The sequence below is a fragment of the Gobius niger genome (assembly GCF_951799975.1).
Source record: "Gobius niger genome assembly, chromosome: 3".
In the NCBI taxonomy this organism is placed as follows: Eukaryota; Metazoa; Chordata; class Actinopteri; order Gobiiformes; family Gobiidae; genus Gobius; species Gobius niger.
Genome location: NC_136854.1, coordinates 19625278 through 19649227, shown reverse-complemented (window position 1 = coordinate 19649227; position 23950 = coordinate 19625278). Strand labels below are relative to the sequence as shown.

Below are 23950 nucleotides of genomic sequence, written 5' to 3'. Positions count from 1 at the left end.
AGAATGAGCGAGAGGGGGTGGAGAGAGAGACAAGACTGTGCACAATTTGAGCTTCACAAAAAAAGTCCAGCGGGGGAGGGTGGAGTCCTGTCCCATGAAATCCAGTCCGGCGCTTGAGGGGAGCCATTATAGTAGTGTTCACTATTGTGTGCGGCTGACCTAAGAAGAAAAAAAAAAAAAAAAGAAGGGGGAAGCGGAGAAGGGAGGGAAAGAAAACCTGTCCCTTTGTGTGGGAAGGACTCAGCAGGATAGTGATTTTGTGATTATTTCTCCAAGCCAAGCCTCCTCTCGTCCCTATGAGAGCAGCATTCTGGCTTTGCACACCACGCCACTCCACGGTTACGTATCGGCAGAGCAGGAACAGCGACACCAGAAGCGTCTCCTGATGATGTTGGACGCCGACGTCAGCCTGGCTTCCATGAATATTGATGTGGAGGATAGTCTGTTTCATAGAAGAACAGAAGGAGGCAAGATGGCTGCCCTTTAGGATTTGTTAAAGGGTAGAAGCGGAGAAGAGAGATTTGGACGCCTTTTTGTTGGATCTTCTGCAAGGTGGAGGGACAGGAAAGCAGGTGAGATTGGGGACTGTGGGTTAATGTAAGACTTGCCTGGTTTACATTGTGAGCTTAGAAGCGTTTGAGGTTGGGTTTTAACCCCTTGATGAGGTAAAGCTCTGGCCCCCTCGGTAAAAAGCACGAGCCGACATAATAAGGAGAGATATTAGATAAAGATAGTGAAACATGGTTGATCTTTTTTCCGTTTTCCCGAAAACAGTACCATTATCTTTTAACCGTTTTTACTTACACTCAAATATAAAGGCATAGACTTGAGGATTAGGAACTTGGCTATATGTAGTGGGCAGTAAAAGATTTTAAGGCTCTTGATTGTTACATACACATATATGGCTCACATCTAACTGGCTAATACAAGCCAACAGTATAACATTATTTTTATGCTGAAACTTTATACATGTACTTATGCTGTTTCCGTGCCCTATGTTGAGTGTTTAACGGTGAGAATACGGTGTACTTTGAAGGAGAGCCCCGGGCCGGACACTTGGAGCAGTAAAGTGCACAGTGTGCGCACAGCAGTAGGGCTGGAATAGCTTGGTGGCTTTGTGCATCTCCGTGAATCAGCTTTCATTGCTTTCACCACTGAATGACAAGCAGACACAAAGGCAAATCCCAAGGAGAAGCCAAAGCAACGGGAGAACTGTGGCAGTGTTGTGTATGTGCTGAAGGTCAGAAGGCTCCAGCAAAAATGAAACTCTAAACCGATGCACCATTAACTAGACCCAGGCGAAAGGTGATTCTGGAGCAAGGGTTGAGTTGCAAAAAATCATCTCGGTTCTCAAGTGTTTTGGCTTGGTTTTTGTTGAGCCTTCAATCTCTCGATACCAGGCTGTCACAACCAACCTGTGCCATGGTGCATTATGCTATTACATGTTTATGACCTATTAGGGTCACTGTTATACGCTATGTCTGGCCACATTTGCTCATGCATATATAAAATTCTGTGTATATTTTGAGAACTTGATGGCTTTTTTTGTCACCCACACATGATATGTTACTACTTTGACACTATCCAGCCCTATTCTGTTTGTAAGCAAAGCCACGGATTACAACCACAACACACTGACCTAATTCCTTCCCATGATAACGCAGTAGATATCCGCACTGAGTTAATCACTTTTACATAACAAGGCATATTTGTAACAGATCGATATAAGATAACATTATTGTACCATTTGCATATGGCAGCATGTCCCAATTCACTTCACTAATCGCTTAACTAACATGTTAGTTTTTCTTGTGCCGACAATAGCTTAAGCATTAACATCTGAATAGGTCATTAGAATACAGAGGGAATCTCAGCAGCTAGTTGTGTATTGGATGTGGATTGTGCTTTTGTTGTTAAATAAAAGAGCCTAAAGGTAAAATCTCAAGTAATGGCTAGGCTTGTTAACAGCAACAATAATGACAGGGAGGTTAGGAATTCACTTGGCTCTATCTCCAGCAATTTGTCACTAAGAGCCCGGGCAAAGTCAATGTGTTTAGAGGGCAGTGAAGTCAAAATAAAGATGCTGACAGGAGATGATAAAATCAATGCTTCCAAAAAGGACAACAGAAAAAAAAAATGGGTGGGTTAAACATAAGTGAAAAAGCATATTTTGTAAAGAGCAAGGAAGTGCTGTCAGGAAACTTACACAAAAAACTGGCCAGGCTTCTGTGACGCAATGGCTGTGTCAGTGAGTGCATGTCAACAGTTCGCAAAGTCTGTTCTGTCTGTTTACTTTCAAAATGGCAGTTTGTTTATGTATTTCAGAAAAGTAGGTCAGCATCCAAAAATTGCCAGAAAAAAAAAAAGACTACATGTAAATTATCGCACCATGCAATACTTTGATGGACTGAAATTACACTGGCTAAAAAAAACTGTATGGTGGATTAGGTGCAAAACATAAGTTCATTATTGGTTTATTTGGTTGGGACAGTGCATGTTAATGAACAAGCCATTCCAGATTGTTGCCATGGGCTAATTTCCATCCGTTGTCCCCCACTCGCACTGTCAAACACACTCTCATTCATCATGGCCTATTGTACATGTTTTTAGTGGCAGGGGAAACCGACGCAGACACGGGGAGAACATGCAAACTCCACACAGAAAAGCCCCGTCCAGGTGGGAATCGAACCTGGGACCTTCAAGCTGTGAAGCATGAGCGCTAACCAATAAGTCCAATAAGTATAATGAATAGGAGATCAATAGCTCAACTGACTTTTCAAAGCAAAATAATGTCTAAATGCTGCCTGTAGTTGTAACACAATATGTAACAGTACTGTACACTGCAATTAAGTAACTAATAAGCAAAAAAGTAGCATCAAAGCATTTATGCAGGATATTGCTGCTTAATATGACATTTAAGTGAATCACCCTTCCACATATTCCATGTATCACTTTAAAATCAGTTAAATCATATATGCATAATAGATCTACTCTAGATGTAGGAAGACACTGTATTGGACATGCATATTGTATTGAAGTTTGTGTAAACCCTTTTGCAGTGCTGCTGGTCTGTATGCAGAGAAAGGCTGCACAGTAATGAGCCTGTGGGGGTTGAGTGGGGGATGGGCAGATAGATCCATCACATGCACATAGCTCTTGTGATCTATCTACACCTCAAAGATAAAGCAGCGCATTGGGACTGCTCCTCTGCTAGGGCCGTATAAGTCCCCTTTATGTCACTCCCAGCCTTGAGACAATATCCGTTTTTTGAGGGAGAATGTCCAGTTGCCATAGCGTTGCAAAACAATGCTGTCCACACAATACAACCCTGACCCTTAACTCTGCCGTGACCTGCAGCCCACAGGTCGCATACTCCAGGCCATGGGGGGGACAGGTTGGACATTTTATGTTGCTCTATACATATTCAGCCATCAGAAAAACAAGTCAGAGCTGCATCAGAGACAAAATGGCGAAGTACTCAGAGCTTGTATTGATTTTTTGTATTATTGATTTGCTTCCAGTCTCCTACTGGGGGTTGTTTTGCAATAGAGAATAGCAAAAAAGGCACTCACTATTTTCACACACTGAAACACAGAGGTTGTTTTTTTTCCTAATAATGCGTAAGAAACATTTTAACATTTGTACAACATAAGAAACAAATAAATCATACTCATATTGTGTTATCAGTGGAAATTGTTTCTGTTCTGCACATCAACAAAGAAAAGTTAATTCATAGGCCTCCAACACAAATATAAAGGCGCTGGTCAGTTTAGTCAGCAAGGGAGTCCGCGAGTTTCCCTGACGTGACCCGAGTTGTGCCGCGCCGCAGCCTAATTATGGAGTGCAATCTCGGGACTATGTTTCAAGAGGCATAGACCGAAGGGAGTGCTGGGAGAATGTCTCGATGTCAGCCTTTACCTCATGGGTGACACAAACTAGCAAGGGCAGTGACTCAAAAGCTTCCGCCATGTGAGCGCGCACATGGCCGCTCTGTTTACAAACACTATCCTGGCATACCGTATCGCGCAACTAAGCGAGCCAGTGGAAGATTGTTACATAACCATCCCCAAAGCGAGTAGCATCGCCTCTCTCGCCTCGCCTCCCCGCGCAAACCGAGCGACTCTCCGGCGATCGGCCGGGAAGCTGTTAGTTCTATTTCTACAAAGATGAGATGGGAAAGAATCCATATAAGCTACATTCTTTGCAAGGTTTAGCTAAATTTGCTAAAGGGTGCTAATACCAAGACAATTATTATTATTTTGCTTTTAATGGTTGCAACTCTGCAGTGGATACATACTGTTGCCAGTTCAACTTTTAAACCTCTAAATATTCCCATGCCCTTGACCTTTGGAATATGACATTTGGATAATAATGTTGTTTTTGAAGTCAAACAAAAGATAATTAACAAACCAACCAAACAACAAACCAAACAGTATTTTAAATCCTAATGTGAATGCATGTTGAGTTTCAAAATTTCCTGTCACAATGCTTACCATTGTAATTTTCTCCATGCAAGGGTTATAAATTCTAACCTTAAGAAATGTCTTCACATTAACCTTCCACCTAGGGTAAAAACAAATCTGACAGCCTGTTTTCAAGGTTGTCATATAGCATTTGGCCATCTACAAATGTTTTATCTCATGAAATATCTAAGAAGAGATTATCATAACTAATGAAGCGCCCACATAATCTGCTTGGCCTCTTCACACAGAAACAACTGCTGTTGATGGCTGTTGGCCCAGCTCTAAAATGGCTGTCAGATATGCACGTTATGCTATAAGGAGCTGTCAGTGAAAAGGTTAGGCCCCATGGCCCCCTGTTGTCTACACAAGAAACACAAAGAGTGACAGCTGGTCCCCTATGTCATTTAGAGGCATAACCCTGACCAAAGGCTATGAATGACATCACTAACTACCACTGAGAGACTCAAGTGGCTTACACTCAATGTTAGGTTTCAGATGCTGCAGCTGATATTTAGGATGATTGAAAGTCAAGCAACTAGAATTGGACCAGTTTGAGTCAATGCCAATGTTTTTGATTTTTGCTGGTTGCAGATATAAGGGCTGCTTTATTAGCAGCAATTTATTGGGGACTTTCAACTTTGAAATTTCTATTTGGAGGAAATGTAAGTAGGCTACTCGCCTGTATTTGGAAGCAAAATTATAGCAGGCATGTCCGCTGTATTACAGCCAGTAAAGTGGCTTAAATTCCAGTCTGTGGTTAAATCATGACCTGTTGAGCTACACATGCCACAAGCTAAATAAACAAGATTATTTTTTCTAACTGAGGCTACATGAGCAAATGAATGACATGACTTGACAATGAATTACCAAAAATAAACATAGCATTCCTCAGTATCAAGTGGTGGTAGAAGAAAATATTTCATCAAAAAAAGGATATGAAAAAATCTAACACAGTTGGCCATGCTCAGTTAACTGATAAAGGACCGACATCTTCCGCCATGAAGACGGCTGTCTGTGTCCAACTTAGCCCACATAGATGATCTGTATCTTGCTCTCCTCAGTACACTGCTCAGTATAAAATCAAGTATTGTAACAAACATTTTTTTACATATTGAATTGTAAACGTTGTTCTTTTGGCCAAGAAAATGGGCAACTTGATCATTCTCAGAGGATGTCCTGCTGCATGTAATTTCCTTTTAAGCTTTTCTTTCTTTGATGTTAAGCAGACACTCTCTTCCACTGTACGTCTAGAGAAGACCGTCTGCATTTCATGTTTTATACCAAATGCGAATAGGAGCAAAAGCAATGCCATGAATCACAGAAAACTCTCCCTGCTCGAAAGAAATTGTGCATTCAATGAAACTCACATGGTTCTCTCTCTTAGTGGGAGCGAGGCAGCTTAGCAACAGTGTCTTATGTCAGGCTGCTTAGAAACCAATGAGCCAGACAGCATTGCTACTACGTTCACTTTCACAGCCACAAAAAACAGCAATTTGCCCAATGTGTCCGAATTTCTAGACACCAGACAACCAAGTTTATAACACTGAAAAGCTGTGGTATAGAGTCTAGTGCGCTTTGCATGACATGAGTAAAATAAAAGCCACTTTTACGGTTTTATTTCCTTACCAGGATTCCCAACACAACTAATCACATATGTTTAAGTCGAAGCTGATTTGGGCTTGGATTGTGTAAAATGATGGGAGACTTGTGATACATAACGGCTGTCAGAAATAGGACTTGGAAACATTCTGAATGTATCTTTCGTTTAAGTGCTACATTTTATTCTTGTGTAATGTTTTTAAATGTAGCACTGTGAGAACAGAATTAGCACTAGTTACAAAGAACACATTTGAAAGATATTTTATGGCTCTGGTATTACTTTTGCCTCTATTCTTGCGACATTAGATAACACTAGAGCTACTGATAATAGTAGCTACAGTTTTTAAAAGTGTTGCTTGCTTTTATAGCCACAGTCTGCCTGCAAAAGCGGTATTTTTTGACTTCTAAAGAGTTTTGATAGTACTCAATCATACAAGGCTAGAGCTTACAAGTGAACATATTAGTTTATCAAGACCTATATCCAATATATAAATACATAACTAAAATTGTGCTCAAGACTTTTCATATTGGTTGCTGCATTCAACCTGAGACTTTGACATTTGAGTCAAACCTAAAGAGCATTCGACATATTTCGTGGTGATTGTCCGTGAAGGTCTCGTGCAAAGGCACCTTTTCTGAAAATGTATTATTGTATTGATTCTGTGGATCAATGCATGAAGTACATGCGCACTGGGCTCTCTCTGCACACGGCTAATGTTAAGACCAGATGGGCTGTGGAGCGCTCGGAAGATGGTTGCCATGGCTACGACGCGCCCTGAAAGAAATTAACTTTGCTCTCTGCACAGTTCATCAGGCTAGTCAGATATATCGACTGTTGTGGAAGACAAAGGGGAAAGAAGATGAGAATAGGCGACGGTATTTTTATGCTTTGCGTCACGATACAATGGGATCTGCTACATGCTGTGTGTAACCTTTGCATTAGAGATTATGTCCTCGTAGTATTTGTATTGTGCACATGCTTCCTGTAAGGTTGGCCTGGAGGAAGAAGAAAATCCCACCTTGGCCCGTTTTAGATTAAAGATATTAGCTCCATAAAAGTTTGAAGTGAAGTATGTAGAATGTGTTTAACCTTTATCGCTGATATGAATCAACAAAAGAGAAGTTTATATGTTTGTAGGATGGCAAACAAGGAAGAAAGAGACAAGCATCTTACAATAGGTAAACAGTAAATACTAGGGCTGGGACGAAATATCGTTTTGCAATACGTCTTTGTTGTGACACGTGTAGTGGATACTCAACTCAGCTCTTGATAAAAAAAAGAGGCAGACGTTAAACATATTTTACTTAATGTCTTGACTAATTTATATTTTGTTTATACCTTTTGGAAGCTCAAGTTGTGTTTTCTTATTCAATTCATTCAGGCAAAAATATTGTAGATCATTATAATGACAAATCATAATACTTAGGGGGTCATTTATCAAGCACATGCAAAAGTGGACCAGCAGCAGACTCATTTCAGCGTTCCTTCATTTACGTATCACATTTGGAGCCAAAATACAGTAATACAGGATATTTCAACGAGTAAATTAGGTGCAAAGAATAAATGCTCAATTCCAGCTTGTACTTGTCTTGATGAATGACCCCCTTAGTGCATTAGGATATATTGCTTATTTATTGCTTTTTATAATTGAGAAGATATTTGCTAGCTGAGGTCAATATTAACTTTATAGTGGATTACATTTTCCCCTATTGGTTAACTTAATGATACATACTGATATTGGTATGTATTGCCAGTTGGCAGCATGGTAGCGCAGTGGTTAGCACTTGTGCTTCACAGCAAGAAGGTCCCGGGTTCGATTCCCACCAGGACGGGGACTTTCTGTGTGGGGTTTACATGTTCTCCCTGTGTTAGCGTATGTTTCCTCCGGGTACTTGGGTTTCCCCTACCAAAACACATGTACTACAATAGGTGAATCCTCCAGCCAGGTGATTCTGACCACCAGCCTGGCTCCACACCTGGAGCGCGACACAGCAACCTTGCAGGTCGTCCCGGCGGCATTGAAGGATGGGTCAAATTTCCTTATGGGGACAATAAAGTATATACCTTAACCTTAATATTGGTATTGGTTTCCTGAATAATAGAAAAACTTGGCCGATTTACGTCAAATATATGATATATCCATGACTCTATATATTTTCACAAAACTATACAAAAGCAATATTTTCACACTTATTTTTTTACTCTCTACATTAATTTTCCAACTCTACCTTACATTAAGTTGAAAAAAGTATGCAGTTAGGCAGAAATACACTAAGTAGCTTACTTAACTAAACAATACACTGATTATTTCCTCTCATGTGAACCATTACTTCAGTTGGATTAAAAATATAGAGCTTTTATGAGAATACAGGTTTCACTATTTATGTATTCTTCCTACTCTGCTTACAACATCTGTGATAGCAGAAAATACAGAGAATGAAAATCTGACAAACCAGACATCAAAATGAACAAAAGCGCAACAAAGACAGCAACAAGTATGAGAGTAGCAGAAGTACAAAGGAAGCACTGGGAATCTCCACGAGCTGCACACATCTGCCTTGCATTAGACATAAAGAACAATGCAGATTGTAGCTGCCTTCATCTTTCGGAGGGGGGAGGTCGCACTCAGAGGAAGAAATTACAAACAGAAATGTGTCATGTGCCTTGGTTTTGAGTGATTTATGTTTGTTCGAAAGAAAGCGGATATCTATAATCAGTTTACTTGCTGGATAATACAGGACAGTAATCTGAAAGTATGTCAGTCTGGTGTTGCTTTGGTTTGAAAAGAGTAACGGATAGTAGAAGGCCTGGGGAAAGACTGGACATGCGCTACCGCTATTATTGCTTCACAGGAAACTGGTCTTCTCTGACACACAAACCAAGACACTGGTTGCACAAGGTTATTGAGATTCGAACAACCTTTGCTTTTACAAACATTGCTGTATCTCTTCATTGAGTCGAAACCTAAGAATGTACCGTCCGGTTTGTATCCAGTCAAACCAGTCTCTTAAAAGATAGAGAAGAGACACTTGAAAGAGGAGAAGCAAAAACACAATGCTGTTTTTGAGTGACTTTAGTGACTTAATTGATATCAAAGTAACATTTATCAACAATAACAACTGGACCAGTTTACCAAGTTTAAGTCCCGTCATCTTCGTTGATTGTGTTAGTTTTATAACCTACTTTGTAAGTAGAGGAATAGCACTGAACAATGAAGGCACTAGAGGCGTGGTCGTGTTTTAGTTTGAATAGGGAGCACAGTGGAGCACAGGTTAGCGCTCCATTGTAGCAAAAAGGTTCCAGGTTTGATTTCTAAACATCCAGATGTTGTAGTTATTTCTGTAGGGGCTAGAATCTGTAAGTCGAAAGAAAATCATTTCAACATATACAGTAAATGAACATGATCAGCTACTCCCTGCACGACTTTAGACAGAGAATATTTCTAAGTACTTAAGGGACACTTATGGAAGCTTAGAACAAGCAGGTACAATTTTTTTCCAAATACAACAATATAGCAATGCGCAGTGAAGATATAGCCTGGATGCACACACGCATCATGCAAGATTCCATTGTAGATGAGTACAATATTTTGACAAAACGGTGAAAACTGGGACACTACAGCAAAGTCCGATCATGTGACCAAATTTGAACTCTTGCGGAGGTCAGAAGGTACTGCACACATCACCAAAACAACACCATGCTGTTGCCTAGAATGAAGTAGGTGGGAACGGCATGTTGCAGGGCTTCTCACACAGCCAAGAAAACTCCAAAATATGCTTCCATCATGCTGCAAGAATGGGCCAACCAATCACCTGACCGGAATCCAAAAGAAAGCCAACAGAAAGAAGAGGCCAGCGATACTTTCAGGATTTGTGTGGAAGAATGGGCTAGAAAGCAAAGCTCAGCAAAGCATACGACTATTTTGGGCAGCTTTCGTGACCAGTATATTTCAAACGCCGCTAATACAGGTTTTAAAATATTCCAATAATTCATAAGCATCTATGGATTGATTCTTTTACATGTGTGCGTTGTAAATCTGGTAAAAGGTTCACGTCACTAGCACCTTTTCATAACTTAGAATAATACTAATGCTGTCCATGAAAACTAAACTATATGATTGTGTCAGTGGCACTGGAAAAGAATGCAGGGCTAAAGGCATGCTTTAATCTGAACAGAAAAAAAGTTTACGTATTAAAGGATGTGTGTGGTCCATTTTGTGGCTTTCATCTTATATTTCAACTGTTGTGGGAGTGTGGGCTTCTCATGTACAGTAGTCAAAGATCGCTATGTGATTGAACAAGATCCAAAAGGTGCTAAGGCTAGCATAATATATACAAATGATAATACTAATAAAAACAAGAGACTTCCCTTGCATGGCCAGAATGAAAGCGTTTGATATGTTGGGCCTGAAATAGAGCTATCATGTGAGATGCATTGGAAGTACTGTGCAAGCATGTGATGAAGAGATGTGCAGTTGTTAAGGGTCTCGACAGCCATGGTAGGTTTAGCTGACCTCTCTGTGTATTTTCTAAAGGGAGTCTACACCTTATTATCCAAAGTTTTCATTGTAAATCACATCCAGGTCTCAAATAAGCGAACAAACATGTTATTCTGAGTCTCAAATGTACACGGCTGCCGATGCTTTGAGCTGCTGTCTTCTACCACATACGCGCTGCTTAGGACTGGATGGAATGCAGTTGTACAAATGTAGGTTGGGGTCATGGAGTTTGTGCAGCAACAGGGCTGGCTTCATATTTACGGCAGCGATTTGAGCAGTGTAGGATACCAGTCATCTGACCTTCCTTACTGGAATTACTAAGAGTGGAATTCCGTTCCTTGCCGCGATGTAGTTTCAACTAGGTCTTTGTGTTGTTAGATGGTGTTTTTGAACAAGTATTGGACATCCCTTACATTGAGGAAATTTATTATCTTTGGAGAGGTTGCACGCTTCAGCCTTTTTATCTTAACAGGAAGCAGAGAAAGAACTCAAAATTGAAAGGAAATGTTCACTTGAGACGTTTTGTATTCGAGAGACTATACCGTGCAGGCTGGTGTGGCTTGGCGTGTGGGGGTGTGATTTACAAGACTGTCGGCTGAATTGGTCTGGACCTAAAGTGCACAGAGCCAGTCTCCCAGCAGCTGTCATTGGTGGTGAATGTCGTATGCTGCTGCCAAGTCATGCCAAAGAAACCTTGTCTGCCCAGGCTGCGCTCAAATTTCACTGTTGCTCACAGCAAAAACAAAAACAGGGCACCAACATTAAGGTTAAGGTTATTGGTTGCCATTGACTGTCGTTAGAACCGCGCTCCAGAGCATAGCCATCTGTTGATTTGTTCCAGAGCAAGACCCACAGTCCCAACTTCTGTGGCTAACTAACTTGGCAAACTAAGAGCATCGAGCATGAAAAAAATAAAATAACAAGATTATAGGAAACACAATAATCGGAATTATTACTATGTTCACTTTTGTAAACTGCTCTTGACTCTTTTGAACTGCCATAGAAATGCAGTATGGGCTTTGAGAGGGGAGAGTGTATTGAACACATTGCAAAGTTAGTGTAATCAACTGCTTTTTCGCATAAAATGCAACTTTTGTTATTGGTGAATTCAACACAAGAATGCTTACTTCAACAACACAAATAATTCAGTAAACCACCAGGAGTCCATTCTTGCCATCAAGCCTCAAACTTTGTCTGTACATACCAACAAATACATAGTTGTAAGAAACTAAAACTACAGGCTTGAACAGACAGCACAGCATTCTACAACAACAGCACTTAGCAGCCAGGCTGAGAGGGAAGAAGGAACCTTCAGCTTAATTACAGAGAGAACACACAGACAAGAAACAAAGGGCATTACTCGTTATTCAGTCCGAGTTTATTAAGAATGCTACCAAAGTCAGTAGTCACAAACAGCAGAGCTATGCCGGTCATAAGCTGCCACACAGATCAAAGAGCTCTAATGCCCAACAGACGCGCACAAGAAAGCCACTCAAACGCTGACTGCTTTAGTTTAGTGCTGCACTTCTAGAGCAAAAATAGCTCTTCCTGTTGGTTACACTGAACGGGTAATATGTCACCACCAACTTGGACATTACCGGCACATGTTTATAGAGTTGTATGCTTAGAGCGCACACTCAGCTGGGATCTACGGCTTTGTTCTGCTTATGCAAAGATTTTTTTTTCTTTTTTTTTTCGGGCTGGCAGTGTGGGTGTATCCAACTGTGACACACAGCTTGCCTTGGTGAGTTGTAAAGCCTGGAGAGTCCTAGTGGAATGGAGCCAGTGCATTGAAAAGCAGTTTAAACACTGTTCACCTCTAAAGTTTGTCATTGATTTACAGGCTGTAGTCAGGGGCTAGAAAAAAAAGGGGACAGGCATGCTTGCCTGGGAAAATCTATTCAACATACTGCAATGTTAGCAAGCTGCTGATAAACATGACTAGATCTTTAATTTATTATTATTATTATTATTTTAAACTAAAATAATGCCTGTTTTGTAGATTAGAACAATTAAGTAACATAGCCAGTTAAGAAACATAGCTTAATAGTATAATTAATGTCTATTTTTAATAATAAAACAGACACCTAAACCTAATTAACTATGATATCTGCACTGGACAATACATACAATATACATTGTATCTCTTTGCTTTGATCTCCTTCACCATACCACTACAGTTTTAATGCGTTTCTGGACACTAATAGATGCTTTGCACATTATTCATTCACACCATACTCAGTGCTGATAAGCTTTTATTGCAGCCATAGCTGCCCAAAGGCAGAGTGACGGAGGAAAGTCTGCCAAATTGCTAATCTCCACCATTACCTCTCTGTCCACCCATCTAACTCACCAATTTGACACACACATTCATACATACTGTTCATAAGACAACTCGCTCTACCATCACTGTTGTCCTACTCAGCAAACACTCATTACAATCCCAAAATAGCCACTAAACTCAAGACATCAGTCACAGCATACTGATTCACTTATTTGAAGAAAATGCCATTTGGCAGAGCGCACAGTGCATGGTTTCCAGGCCCCTCATGACTTTGTCTGAACTCATTTGTCAATTTGAGACATTTCAATTTGAATAACTTAGACATTTTGATAAAGAGGCCAGTGTCACTTGTGATTACAGCACTAAGTGTGGAATATTTCCCACTGTGTCACTTAACAGCAGTATGACAGAGCAATTTGCTCTGGCAGATGCTGTAAGAGTCAAACAAGCAGTCATGAGAGGTTACTAGTCAACAATACAAAGCATTTGCAGGAATGCTACTTTAATCTGAGCGAAGTATAAGTGAATCTGGCATTTCATCACCCTCGAAGTATTTCATCAGCAACATATTTCCCTGATAAAGTTAGTAACTATAGTGTTAGTAATGTTAGCAATGTTCAAAGTTGCAAAGATGTTATGATCTGTTTTAGGGTGTCATTTTTTTTCCTTTTCTTTGTCAACTTGTGGCCAAAAACTGAACACAAAACTGAGACAAAACTGTGCCAGTGTGCTATTCAAGAACCCGAGTGTCTTTCTTGTATTTGGAGTGACATCCATTAAGGTTCCACATGCTTGAGGCAGCTGGCTGCTCTGTTGCGAGTTGAGGGGATCTTTGCAAGCGCAACATATGGCTCGTTAGGGCAGAAATCGGGCACTCTCACGTCAGGGGTCCGGGGTGCAAATATCCTACAATAGATGATTAAGAGCTATGCGGTCATTAGGCCCAAACTAGGGATGGTGAGCCCCATGACTTCATTGACAAGTTTAGTTTTATTTTTTATCCAATTACTTCTGGGTTGATACATTTCTATTTGAAATAAGACATATAGCAGTCATAGTATAATGTATGGCACAAATATTTATTTATTCTTCATTAGGATCCCCATTAACCCCCACAAAGTGATTGCAGTATAGCAACGGTGTTTGTAATAGTTGTGTTTTTAGAGGTGTTGTGACAGGGTGGTCTTCCAACTTTTTTAATGGAATACTCATGCTTTGTGTTTATATTCAAGAATCAAACGGCACTTCAATTACAACACATAACATATTCACGTTGAAAAATTATAAATCTAAGTTATACTAGTGGTAGAAAAGTCATGTGTAATCTATCCCAAGCTTTAACATCATCCATCTGTCAATTCAAGGTTGAATGTGAATCCCTCCTGGAGCTCAATAGATGCCTGTACATCATGTGTCTGCAAGAGGGCGGCTCATAATTATGATAGATTAGACTGCAGCTCTCTCTCTGCTGTGCTCTGCAATTGTTCTGCAGATGCTGCGGATGTGACATGCATTAATAAGAGCTGGACTGGAGTTGGTGTTTTGTTGGTGAAACCAATGGGATATTGTTTTAACTAAAAAGACAGGTTTGATAAATATTGATAAATATGGTGTAGCATTTATCTTCTTGTATTCATCACTATTTTACAAAGCAATATTAATAAATATCTCCTGTAGTTAAAGGATCTGTACCCGTTTTTTGTGTGGGTTTTTTCATTGTATTTTGTCAATTGATGATTGGTACACACACAGACTGTAGTACTGATGACGCTGAATATTTCATAAGTGTGCCCTTTCAATAATGGCATAAGGGTTAATTATGTTCTGCAGCTAGTGAATTACTTGCATGCTAAACTCTTATTTGCCATGTCTAATACAAAGTTTTATCTGTTATGAAGGAGGCCAGGCCTGTGGATGGACTGTAAGAAGCCCAGATGGAAACAGAACAGGCCAGACATGAGACGGAAGAAACCCTAAGATTAGCACAGTTCGCTACCTCTCAAAAACTCCAAAATGGATGCCAGTCTTTGGATGGCAATTCTCTGCACATTGGCAAAGACAATAATTGGAACCATTACACTCCCAGCACAGTCACAAACTTCATGAAGAGGCATCAGGAAAACTGTTCCAGTCCGGCACCAGTTCCAGGATTGTTAGACCCAGCATCCCATCAAATGAATGGAGAAATGCTGAATGGAGAGATGAACCATGTGCTATCTGACCAGTCATTTCTGGTCCATCAGTCCAAAAAACTCAAAGTGGATCCTTCAAGTTTAAGTGACGGCTTTTCAGACTTAACAAAAGCAACAGAATTTCAGAGATGTGTCCCAGAGACACAAATGAATGTTGACAAAAGAAGTTGTTCTTTATCTAATGGAGCTGTATTTGGTCTCCAAAGAAATAAGCAAATTATTTCAAATGGTGCTGCATCCCCGCCATCTAACATAGAAGGAGATCCAGGAGATCTTTTAGAGAAAACATTGTCTCATTATTTTCCTGAGCATGTATCAATTGCACCTCCAGCAACCAAATCACAGACAAACACCCTCAATGGTTCAGATGCAAAAAGGCTCACAGAAGGCGCTCAAGGAAATGTAATAACCTCAGGGTTGCCTGCTTTATCCCAGATGCCTGTTGGCTATGTTATGAATGGTTACTCTCATAGTTATGGAGATGATCAACACCAGCAGCAACAAAAACAGCATCAACCTTCAACTTACACTGACTCTCGAGGTCAGTTGCCAGCCTTACCAATAAATGCTGCCAATACTCCCCAGCAGCATCCTAATGGCCCAGAGAGATATCCAGAAAAAACACATTGTGAAGGAGTCAATCAGAAGTTCAACCACAATTCTTTTATCAATCACATTATTCAAGAGTATGGAGTTCAACCACAGAGGTATCAAAAAAATGCTGGTAATACTCCAGCCAATGGTATGCCACTGCAGCCTCCTAGTCATTCTGGGTTAGCCAATGGGATTGAGGAGACATCTCCGGAGGCAGCAATTCCAAATTCTCAACCACATAGCTGGACTGAGCCGAAGTCTCTGCAGCAACAGTTCATGAACAACCCCCCATCCCATTTACAGGAGAATAGCATGTGGAGAAACCACAGCACTGAGTCTCAGCAGAGGACATCCAGCCCACAGATTCAAAAAACAGTGCAAAGAGTGCAAGCTCAAGGTGCTTTTATAGAAAGCGGTCATGGGTCACACGCACACCATAATTCAGCCCAGCACAGTAATGCCACAGAATGGCAAAGGTCCCAGTGTAAAACACCTGTCGCAGAACAAAGCTTTCCTTCCCAAAATCAGACAACGGAGAGCAGCTACCAGAGCAACATGCACACAGAGCACTCAAGGGAACAGCAGCATTCTCACCCACAGCGTCCACTTTCACAACCCCCACAGTATGATGGGCAGCAGCTTAAATCTCCCATTTATAGACCTCATAGTCAGCCACAACCAGGCCACCAACTTGTACCTGGCCAACGCAATCATGCAGGTGAACAACTTCAGCAACACCTACATTCTCCCACTGCAAGCTGGAATAACCTCAAACAATTTCAACAACAGCACTGCCAACCAACTGTCCAAGTTGATTATTCCCTGCCATCGGCGCAGAACCAATCTCGGCAAGCACAGCCGAAAAGTGAACAGCAGCAGAGGACATCATGCTCTCAACAACCCCTGGAACCTGGAGATATTTACAGGCATGCAGCACTGCGAATGCATCTCTTACAAAAACAGGAGCGTCACGCTCCTCAGCCTCCTCAGAGTCCCTGTGATATGAAATATAGTATTAAACCAATAAAAGAAGAGCAAGACGAAAGATTAGATTTTTCTGGTCCCAGCCACCAGCAGATACCAATGATGAGGGAGACAAAAGTCAAGCAAGAGCCCCAGGACTTTTTGTGTGACCAAAGTAAGAGACAGGACAGCAGCATACTGGCCTCTATGGAACAAAGCCTGAAACAGTATCAGCTCTCACCAGTGTTTGAGAAGAAGACCGCGGTCATCAATTCACACAAGGTCAAGGTTGAATCATCAGGACCAGTCACTATTTTATCAACAAAAACAGACCTATATGGAGAGGAAACATCAATGCCAACCCTAAAAAAACCACCAGATTCCAGTCCAAAAAGAGAATATCTTTTACAAAACTTTATGGACTCCCCTTTGAAGCTACTTGATACACCAATCAAGAATCTACTTGACACACCCCTTAAAACACAGTACGACATTGCTTCCTGCCATTGCGTTGGTGAGTACTTTTGCAACTGACATTTAGGTCAAACACAACCCCATTTCTACTCTTATCCTATGTCTACACATCCTTAGAGATTGAAAGAAAACTAGCCACATACAACATTTCTGTCCTCAAATCACTCAGGAAACCAATCACTCTGATGAGATTGCAATGCACTTTTCTGTTGAGGGACACGGATGTTATAATGTTATTATGTGTATATTTTTTTCTTTTATGACATGTAGAACAAATAAGTGAAAAGGATGAAGGTCCATACTACACTCACCTGGGTTCAGCTCCGAGTGTCGAAGGGATTAGAGAGCTAACGGAAAAAAGGTACCGTAAACACACAGCACAATTAAAAAACTGACTCTAAATAAACTGTAACTTTGGTTTACTTATATCATATTCTACCTTGAAGGTCTGGTTTAACCGGTCCCGCAATCAGAATTGAAAAAGTGATTTATACTGGCAAAGAAGGAAAAAGTACACAGGGTTGTCCAATAGCTAAATGGGTAAGTCCTAAACTATTTAATAAACTAGGTAAATGCTAATTCTAATCTTTTTCACAGGTGATCCGGAGATCCAGCGCTGAAGAAAAGCTACTGTTGTTGGTGCGAGAGCGTAATGGTCATAGCTGTGAGTCAGCCTGCATTATTGTAGCAATGCTGGTCTGGGATGGTATATCGCAAAGTCTTGCTGACAGTCTTTACAGTGAATTAAGCCAAACACTAACCAAATATGGAGCCCACACTCAAAGACGTTGTGCTCTCAATGAAGAGTAAGTCACTGACGTTCAGTTTAAGCATACAAGCAATATTCTGTACATAATAATTGAACATTTGATTCAGGAGGACTTGTGCGTGCCAAGGGTATGACCCGGAATTCAGTGGAGCCTCGTTCTCATTTGGCTGTTCTTGGAGCATGTACTACAATGGCTGCAAATTTGCTCGGAGCAAGATCCCAAGAAAATTTAAACTTCTCGGGGATGACGTGAGAGAGGTAGGTTCAGAGTATAATCAAATATATTGGGATGGCAGCACAAACAAGTTGTCAATGTGGTTGACAGTGCTAAAATTCTGACATCCCATCCTATAACATTACAGGAAGAAAGGCTAGAAACTAATCTTCAAAATCTAGCAACTTTATTGGGACCGCTGTATAAAACCATGGCACCGGACGCGTATAACAACCAGGTAAGTTGTAAACAAATTTAATTTGTTATTCCAGACAATAAGAAATTATCCAGAAATAAAAATGTTTGATATAATGAAGGGGCGTAACGGTGCACCGGTGCAAAGATGATGATATGCACCGTGCAAAAGTTGTGCAATTGTTGTCTATATTTCTTGGTGCCAGTCATGTGTGTATGCGCGCACCTTAACACAGAGTGCATGTATGTCATCATCACTTACCGCTAAACTGAAGGCTGTAGACACTCCACACCTGTATTGATACATCCTCCAAAACACATGAAACCTGCGTGGCTTTATAAAGGTTTCTCCTGCATTGTGCAGACGACCAGGCTGCGGCGAGTGAAGATCCAGTGCGCCAGACAAATGCGCAAGGTCCAATCTTGGTCATTATTTATCCGCCTCCAATTTGTTTCCAAAAAAAGTCCAAGCATAATGTTGTCCAGGAACAGCCCAAACATGAGCCTCACATCAAATGCGCTGCTGCGAGTGTTCCAGCTGCAGTGTATGGAAAGCGAAACTGAAACTTAGCGCATTTTCCTTTTTTTTTTTTTTTTTTTTACTTTAGTGCACAACAGTTTGGTTTTCTATTCTGTTTTGTATTGTGAGCTTTTGTTATAAAGCAGCTATTAAAAATTAAAGAGCGCTGTCTATACAGTAAATACTGCCAAAGGATGAACATTTGGCTAATTATTTCAAAACCAACTTTTTAATATTGTACTTTGTGAACCGAACCGTGAGATAGCTGAACCGCTACACCCCTAAAATTGTGCAATATACCATTATTAATTGACTATTTTAGTAACAGTTAGCATAAATGAAAATAGAACTCAGCCATTAACAATTATTTCAACAAACAATTACTCCTTTCAATAAACAATTTAATCATTTCACTAAATAAAAAGGGTTCCCCCTTTCGTTTTTTTTATAACTATATTTGTATAACATATATGTAGCTCTCCCCTTTCGTTTTTTTAATAACTATATTTGTATAACATGTAGCTCTCCCCTTTCGTTTTTTTTTAAATAACTATTTAACATAGAAGCAGAACATGTATTTTTGACTAACCAGATGGGCAATACAATAACACATTTCTGACCCCTACTGGCCATTTTCTATTGCAACATCACTTTAAACTGCTCTTAAATTTGTAAAAGGATCCTAAGGCCTGCATTTCTCTTAAAGCAAAAGTTGTTGTTTGAGGAAGATGATGAAATATTTCTTAAATTAAAAAATATGTTTTTTTTAAATGTTTTTATGTAGGTTGAGCATGAAAACAGGGCAACAGATTGTCGTCTTGGATTCAAAGAGGGGCGTCCCTTCTCTGGAGTCACTGCTTGTATGGATTTTTGTGCACATGCTCACAGAGACCTTCACAATATGCAGGGTGGTAGCACTGTGGTGAGTGTCCTTTAACATATCATGTAGATTTGAAAAGAAAATTTAACTTCTAACTTGTCTAAAATCTTATTCATGGATGGTAGGTATGCACATTAACCAGGGAAGATAATCGAGAGATTGGGAAAATCCCAGAGGATGAGCAGCTCCATGTACTTCCTCTTTACAAGCCCTCCAGTACAGATGAATTTGGTAGTGAGGAGGGTCAGCGTGAGAAGGTTAAGACTGGAGCCATCCAAGTTCTCAATTCTTACCGCCGCCAAGTGCGTATGCTGTCAGAACCAGCAAAGTCCTGCCGCCAGAAGAAGCTGGAAGCTAAGAAAGCAGCTGCTCACAAGACTGCCATGCTGGAAAGTGAAAAGGCTGAGAAAGCTCTTCAGATTAAGATTAAAAATGAGAACAGCGAAACCACTCCTTCAAAAATAGGTATGTTAGTGTTCTGTTTTATCATTAATCATTTATCATTTCATAAGAGATTTTTCTTTCTTTGTAACACAGGAGCAATGGTGGCACGTATGGATGCAGGACAGCCGCAAAACCATTTTGGGACTATCCCAAACCAGCATCATCACCAACAGCAGCAACACCCACAAGCTAATCCTCATTTGTATCAGGGCACCGCAAATGCAGCCAACTTTCCAAGATATCCAAATCATCCAGGATCTTTTCAAAGCACTTCCAATCCAAGCATGTATCTTCCTCAGTCTCCAACACAAACTAGCTCTTACTCTTCACCACACCATTTACAAAGCTCTTATATGAATGGGTCAGGTCATCCTTACCCAGGTTATCAGCGCAATGCTAGTATGCCTGTTAACTACCATCCCTTTTATGGTGCAAACCCAAGGCTGGATATCTATCAGCAACAAAGACCATCACCTTTGGAACAGCAATATGGAGTTCCACAGCGCTACAACTATCCACCAAGGTATGGTGAGCCAGGTCTACAGGTCAATGGGTACAATACTTGTGGTATGGGGCCAGTTCATCCAATGAGATCGCCTTATCCTCATTATGGTCCCAATGGTGCTAATACGCAATATATGAACCCCCACTCAAGAGCACCTTCAGCCCATGGAGATCTAAGCAACCAATTTCGCGGATACCCAAATCCTTACCTCTCGCCAGGCCCTCAAATCTTAGCTTCTGGCCAAGATCTATTGCAGAGCCAAGTCAAAACAGAAATGGTCAGCCCTGTTCCACAAATGCTTCCAGGTCAGATGAGTACAGAGTGTCAAAATCCGACAACACCATCACACTTGCAAAATGGGAATACAATTGGACTGATGCTTAAGCAGGAGCCTGGAACACCAACAACGCCTCAAAAGCTTGAAGTGTGGTCAGATAATGAACACAACTTCCTAGATCCTGATATTGGGGGAGTGGCAGTTGCACCAAGCCACGGCTCTGTACTAATTGAATGTGCTAAACGTGAGCTTCATGCAACAACACCTCTTAAGAAACCAGACCGCAACCATCCAACTCGCATCTCTTTGGTCTTCTACCAGCACAAGAACCTCAACGAGGCCAAACATGGATTGGCTCAATGGGAGGCTAAAATGGCTGAAAAAGCTCGGGAGAAAGAGGAAGAAGCTGAGCGGAATGGTGGTGAAGTGACTCCAACAAAAAGTGGCAAGAAGGGAGTTAAACGGGAGCATTCAGAGGTGACAGAAACCGGAGAGCCTCCTTATAAGCGCTTCATCCAAACGCTGCTAGAAGGATCTTTATCCAGCACAACCAACACTTATGTCAGTACGTCTCCCTATGCCTTCACCAAGGTCACTGGTCCTTACAGGCAGTTTGTGTAGACAATGGTGCTAACATAATAACTCCTAGCAAGTATCATCACTAGCACTCCAGTCCTCTCGCATCACAGCGTTGCTGACGAGGAAAAACTCACATTTTATGTTGACCTCTTTCTAAGCTTTATGGATTCGTAAGGATATATTTATTTTTGTCAGACAACATTTGCAAGATTCACTATTTGGTGCTTTAGGTCAGGTACAGTTACACAAACCTATTTTTACAGAAAACAAAGGTTTGCTTTTGGCTTTATTTTTGGTATAAACTTTTCACAATCTTTACATTGAACATTGATTTAGCAGATTTTACTGGTGCTAAATTGCATGCCATTTATTTGAATTTTAATGCCTTCACACACTGATTACAGCACTCAATTTATGAACACTGAACATGCCGTTACACTGTCTCTTGAAATCATGAGCATCATAATGAAACAAACCAGTGTTTTGTGCAGCACTTTTTAAACATGTATGGCAATTTGTTATTGTTATCAAGTTCATGCAACAGTTTTCTACATTTATACTGTAAATTGAGCCGTTCTAATGGTGGATTTTTTTTAGGAAATGTTTTAAATGTTAAGAACAGGTTTATCAGGAACAAAACCTGAATTGTGAACAATTACATGTAGTTTTTTGTCTGTGGTGCTTGGTGCTTACACTGAGTAACATAATACAGGGTAATCTCAGTGTTGTCATTCAGAGGGCAGCTGGTTTGCTGTTAGGACTAGATATTGTGTTGCTAGTCTAAGATAAACATGTGAGATTTGTACAGTAAATTAATTTCTCTCTTTTTTACGGTTATTGTTTCGGTGCTGTTAACAATGGCCTTTTCATTGCTTTTGGGGTTTTTAACAGGTTTTATGTTAAGGTGCTACTTATCCTAGAAGACAAACAATGTGAGATTCTCTCACCAGTGAGAACGTTTTTAAATAATGTATAGTACCAACTGATTAATACCTCAGAACTAGTTTGGCAATAGGACTATACGCTATGTTTTGTTTGTTTTTGTTTTGTTTATTGTAAATCAAAACAGCAACCTTCCACGCAAAAAGGTTCTCATTACTTTCTTATTAATTTAATAGAAAGATTTAAGATTAAATCAGGGATATTCTCAACTGATTCTGTGGTCACCATGATAAAGCCTGTATTCATTCCTTGTTTTACTCATTCAGGGACTCCTATTGCATCCCAAATCCACAAGGATATTGAAATTATTAATGTATTAATTGTTAGCAAGGTCAATTTGAAATTTAAAGTGATGCACTGAGTTAAAAAAAAAAAAAAAAAAAGGGAAACTAAAGGAATTACCGAGGAGCAGTGATTCTTTTTGTTTGTGAATAGTAAATTTATTTATAACCACTAAATGATTGTATGTTTTCTCCCCTACGTATTTGACTGAAGAATAATAATGGAAAAAAAGAGACAAAAAACATTGTAGTATCACTTTACCCATTTGTCAATTAATTTTCTGAAGCACTTCAATTCTATGATTTATTGCCAGGATAATATGTGATAATGAATGGCAAAAATGTTTATTTAAATATATTGTAAATGTCATTAAAATAAATTATGTCACATTGTATATACTAAGAATTTGTAATGCAGGAAAACAAATTTGTTGTTAATGTAGGTTATATATGTTAGGCGAAAAAAAATGACCCCTTACAATCAGCAAGTATGATTCCCATTGTTTTCTTTCAGATTAATTTAGCCACAATCATCCGTAAAGTTTGTGTAAATACTACACTCACGGCCACAATTATGTTTACAATTGTAGTATTCTGTAGAGGTTATTAGTTTTTCTGTAATGTTTCAGTTGTGTTCTTCTACTCTCAATTGATGTAATAATGAATGATGTTGTACAGGACCCAGCAACAGTAGCACGACGGGGATGAAAGTCAGTGCGGGTTAAAAGCATAGCCATACTTGAAAATGCTTAAGAGTGTTTGAGTGATTCTGAGTTACTTGAATGACTTTGGTTTAAGCTAGCAGTTAATACCGTTAACACAGGCTTGGTCTTTGTGCCGTTAAGACACTAAAAGTATAAAAATTGCAACACAATTATTGTTGCAACTTTGTTCTCCCCCGGAAGATAGGCATGCTACAAAAAAAAAGGAATTGAGGATGGGTATATATACTGTAAGTAGTGTAATGTATTGAATGCAGTTTATCTGAAAGCTGTTTATTATATCATTCCTGAAATTGCCGAGATGTGGGTGTTTGTTTGTTTTTTAATAAAATGTATATTTATTTGAAGCATTTGGTCTTGTTAGTTGTTTTATTTGTAACACATTTTCTTCAAACTTAAAAAATACAATATTTGGTTCAAACAATCAGAAAATTAGCAAGTAAAACAAAGTACAGTTTGCTTATACACAATTTACAGATTTACTGTCCAGCAACACAACTTATTTTATTTTTTATTAATAGAAATATCTTCCAAATGCTAATTATTACTTTTTC

General features: G+C 39.9%; 2 protein-coding genes across 2 annotated transcripts in view; one reads left to right on the top strand and one right to left on the bottom strand.

Annotated features, from left to right (window-relative positions):
- The window catches only part of ppa2 (inorganic pyrophosphatase 2), a 104719-nt gene that overhangs the window by 75816 nt on the left and 4953 nt on the right, over window positions 1-23950 (bottom strand). The gene's annotated exons all lie outside the window — the stretch shown is intronic.
- On the top strand, window positions 121-23926 carry tet2 (tet methylcytosine dioxygenase 2). Its single transcript, XM_079552673.1, has 10 exons — window positions 121-572; window positions 14744-17108; window positions 17339-17429; window positions 17515-17608; window positions 17666-17874; window positions 17945-18095; window positions 18200-18289; window positions 19551-19688; window positions 19772-20111; window positions 20184-23926. The coding sequence occupies exons 2-10, from the start codon at window positions 14780-14782 to the stop codon at window positions 21491-21493; spliced, it is 4752 nt and encodes a 1583-aa protein (XP_079408799.1). The 5' UTR covers window positions 121-572; window positions 14744-14779; the 3' UTR covers window positions 21494-23926.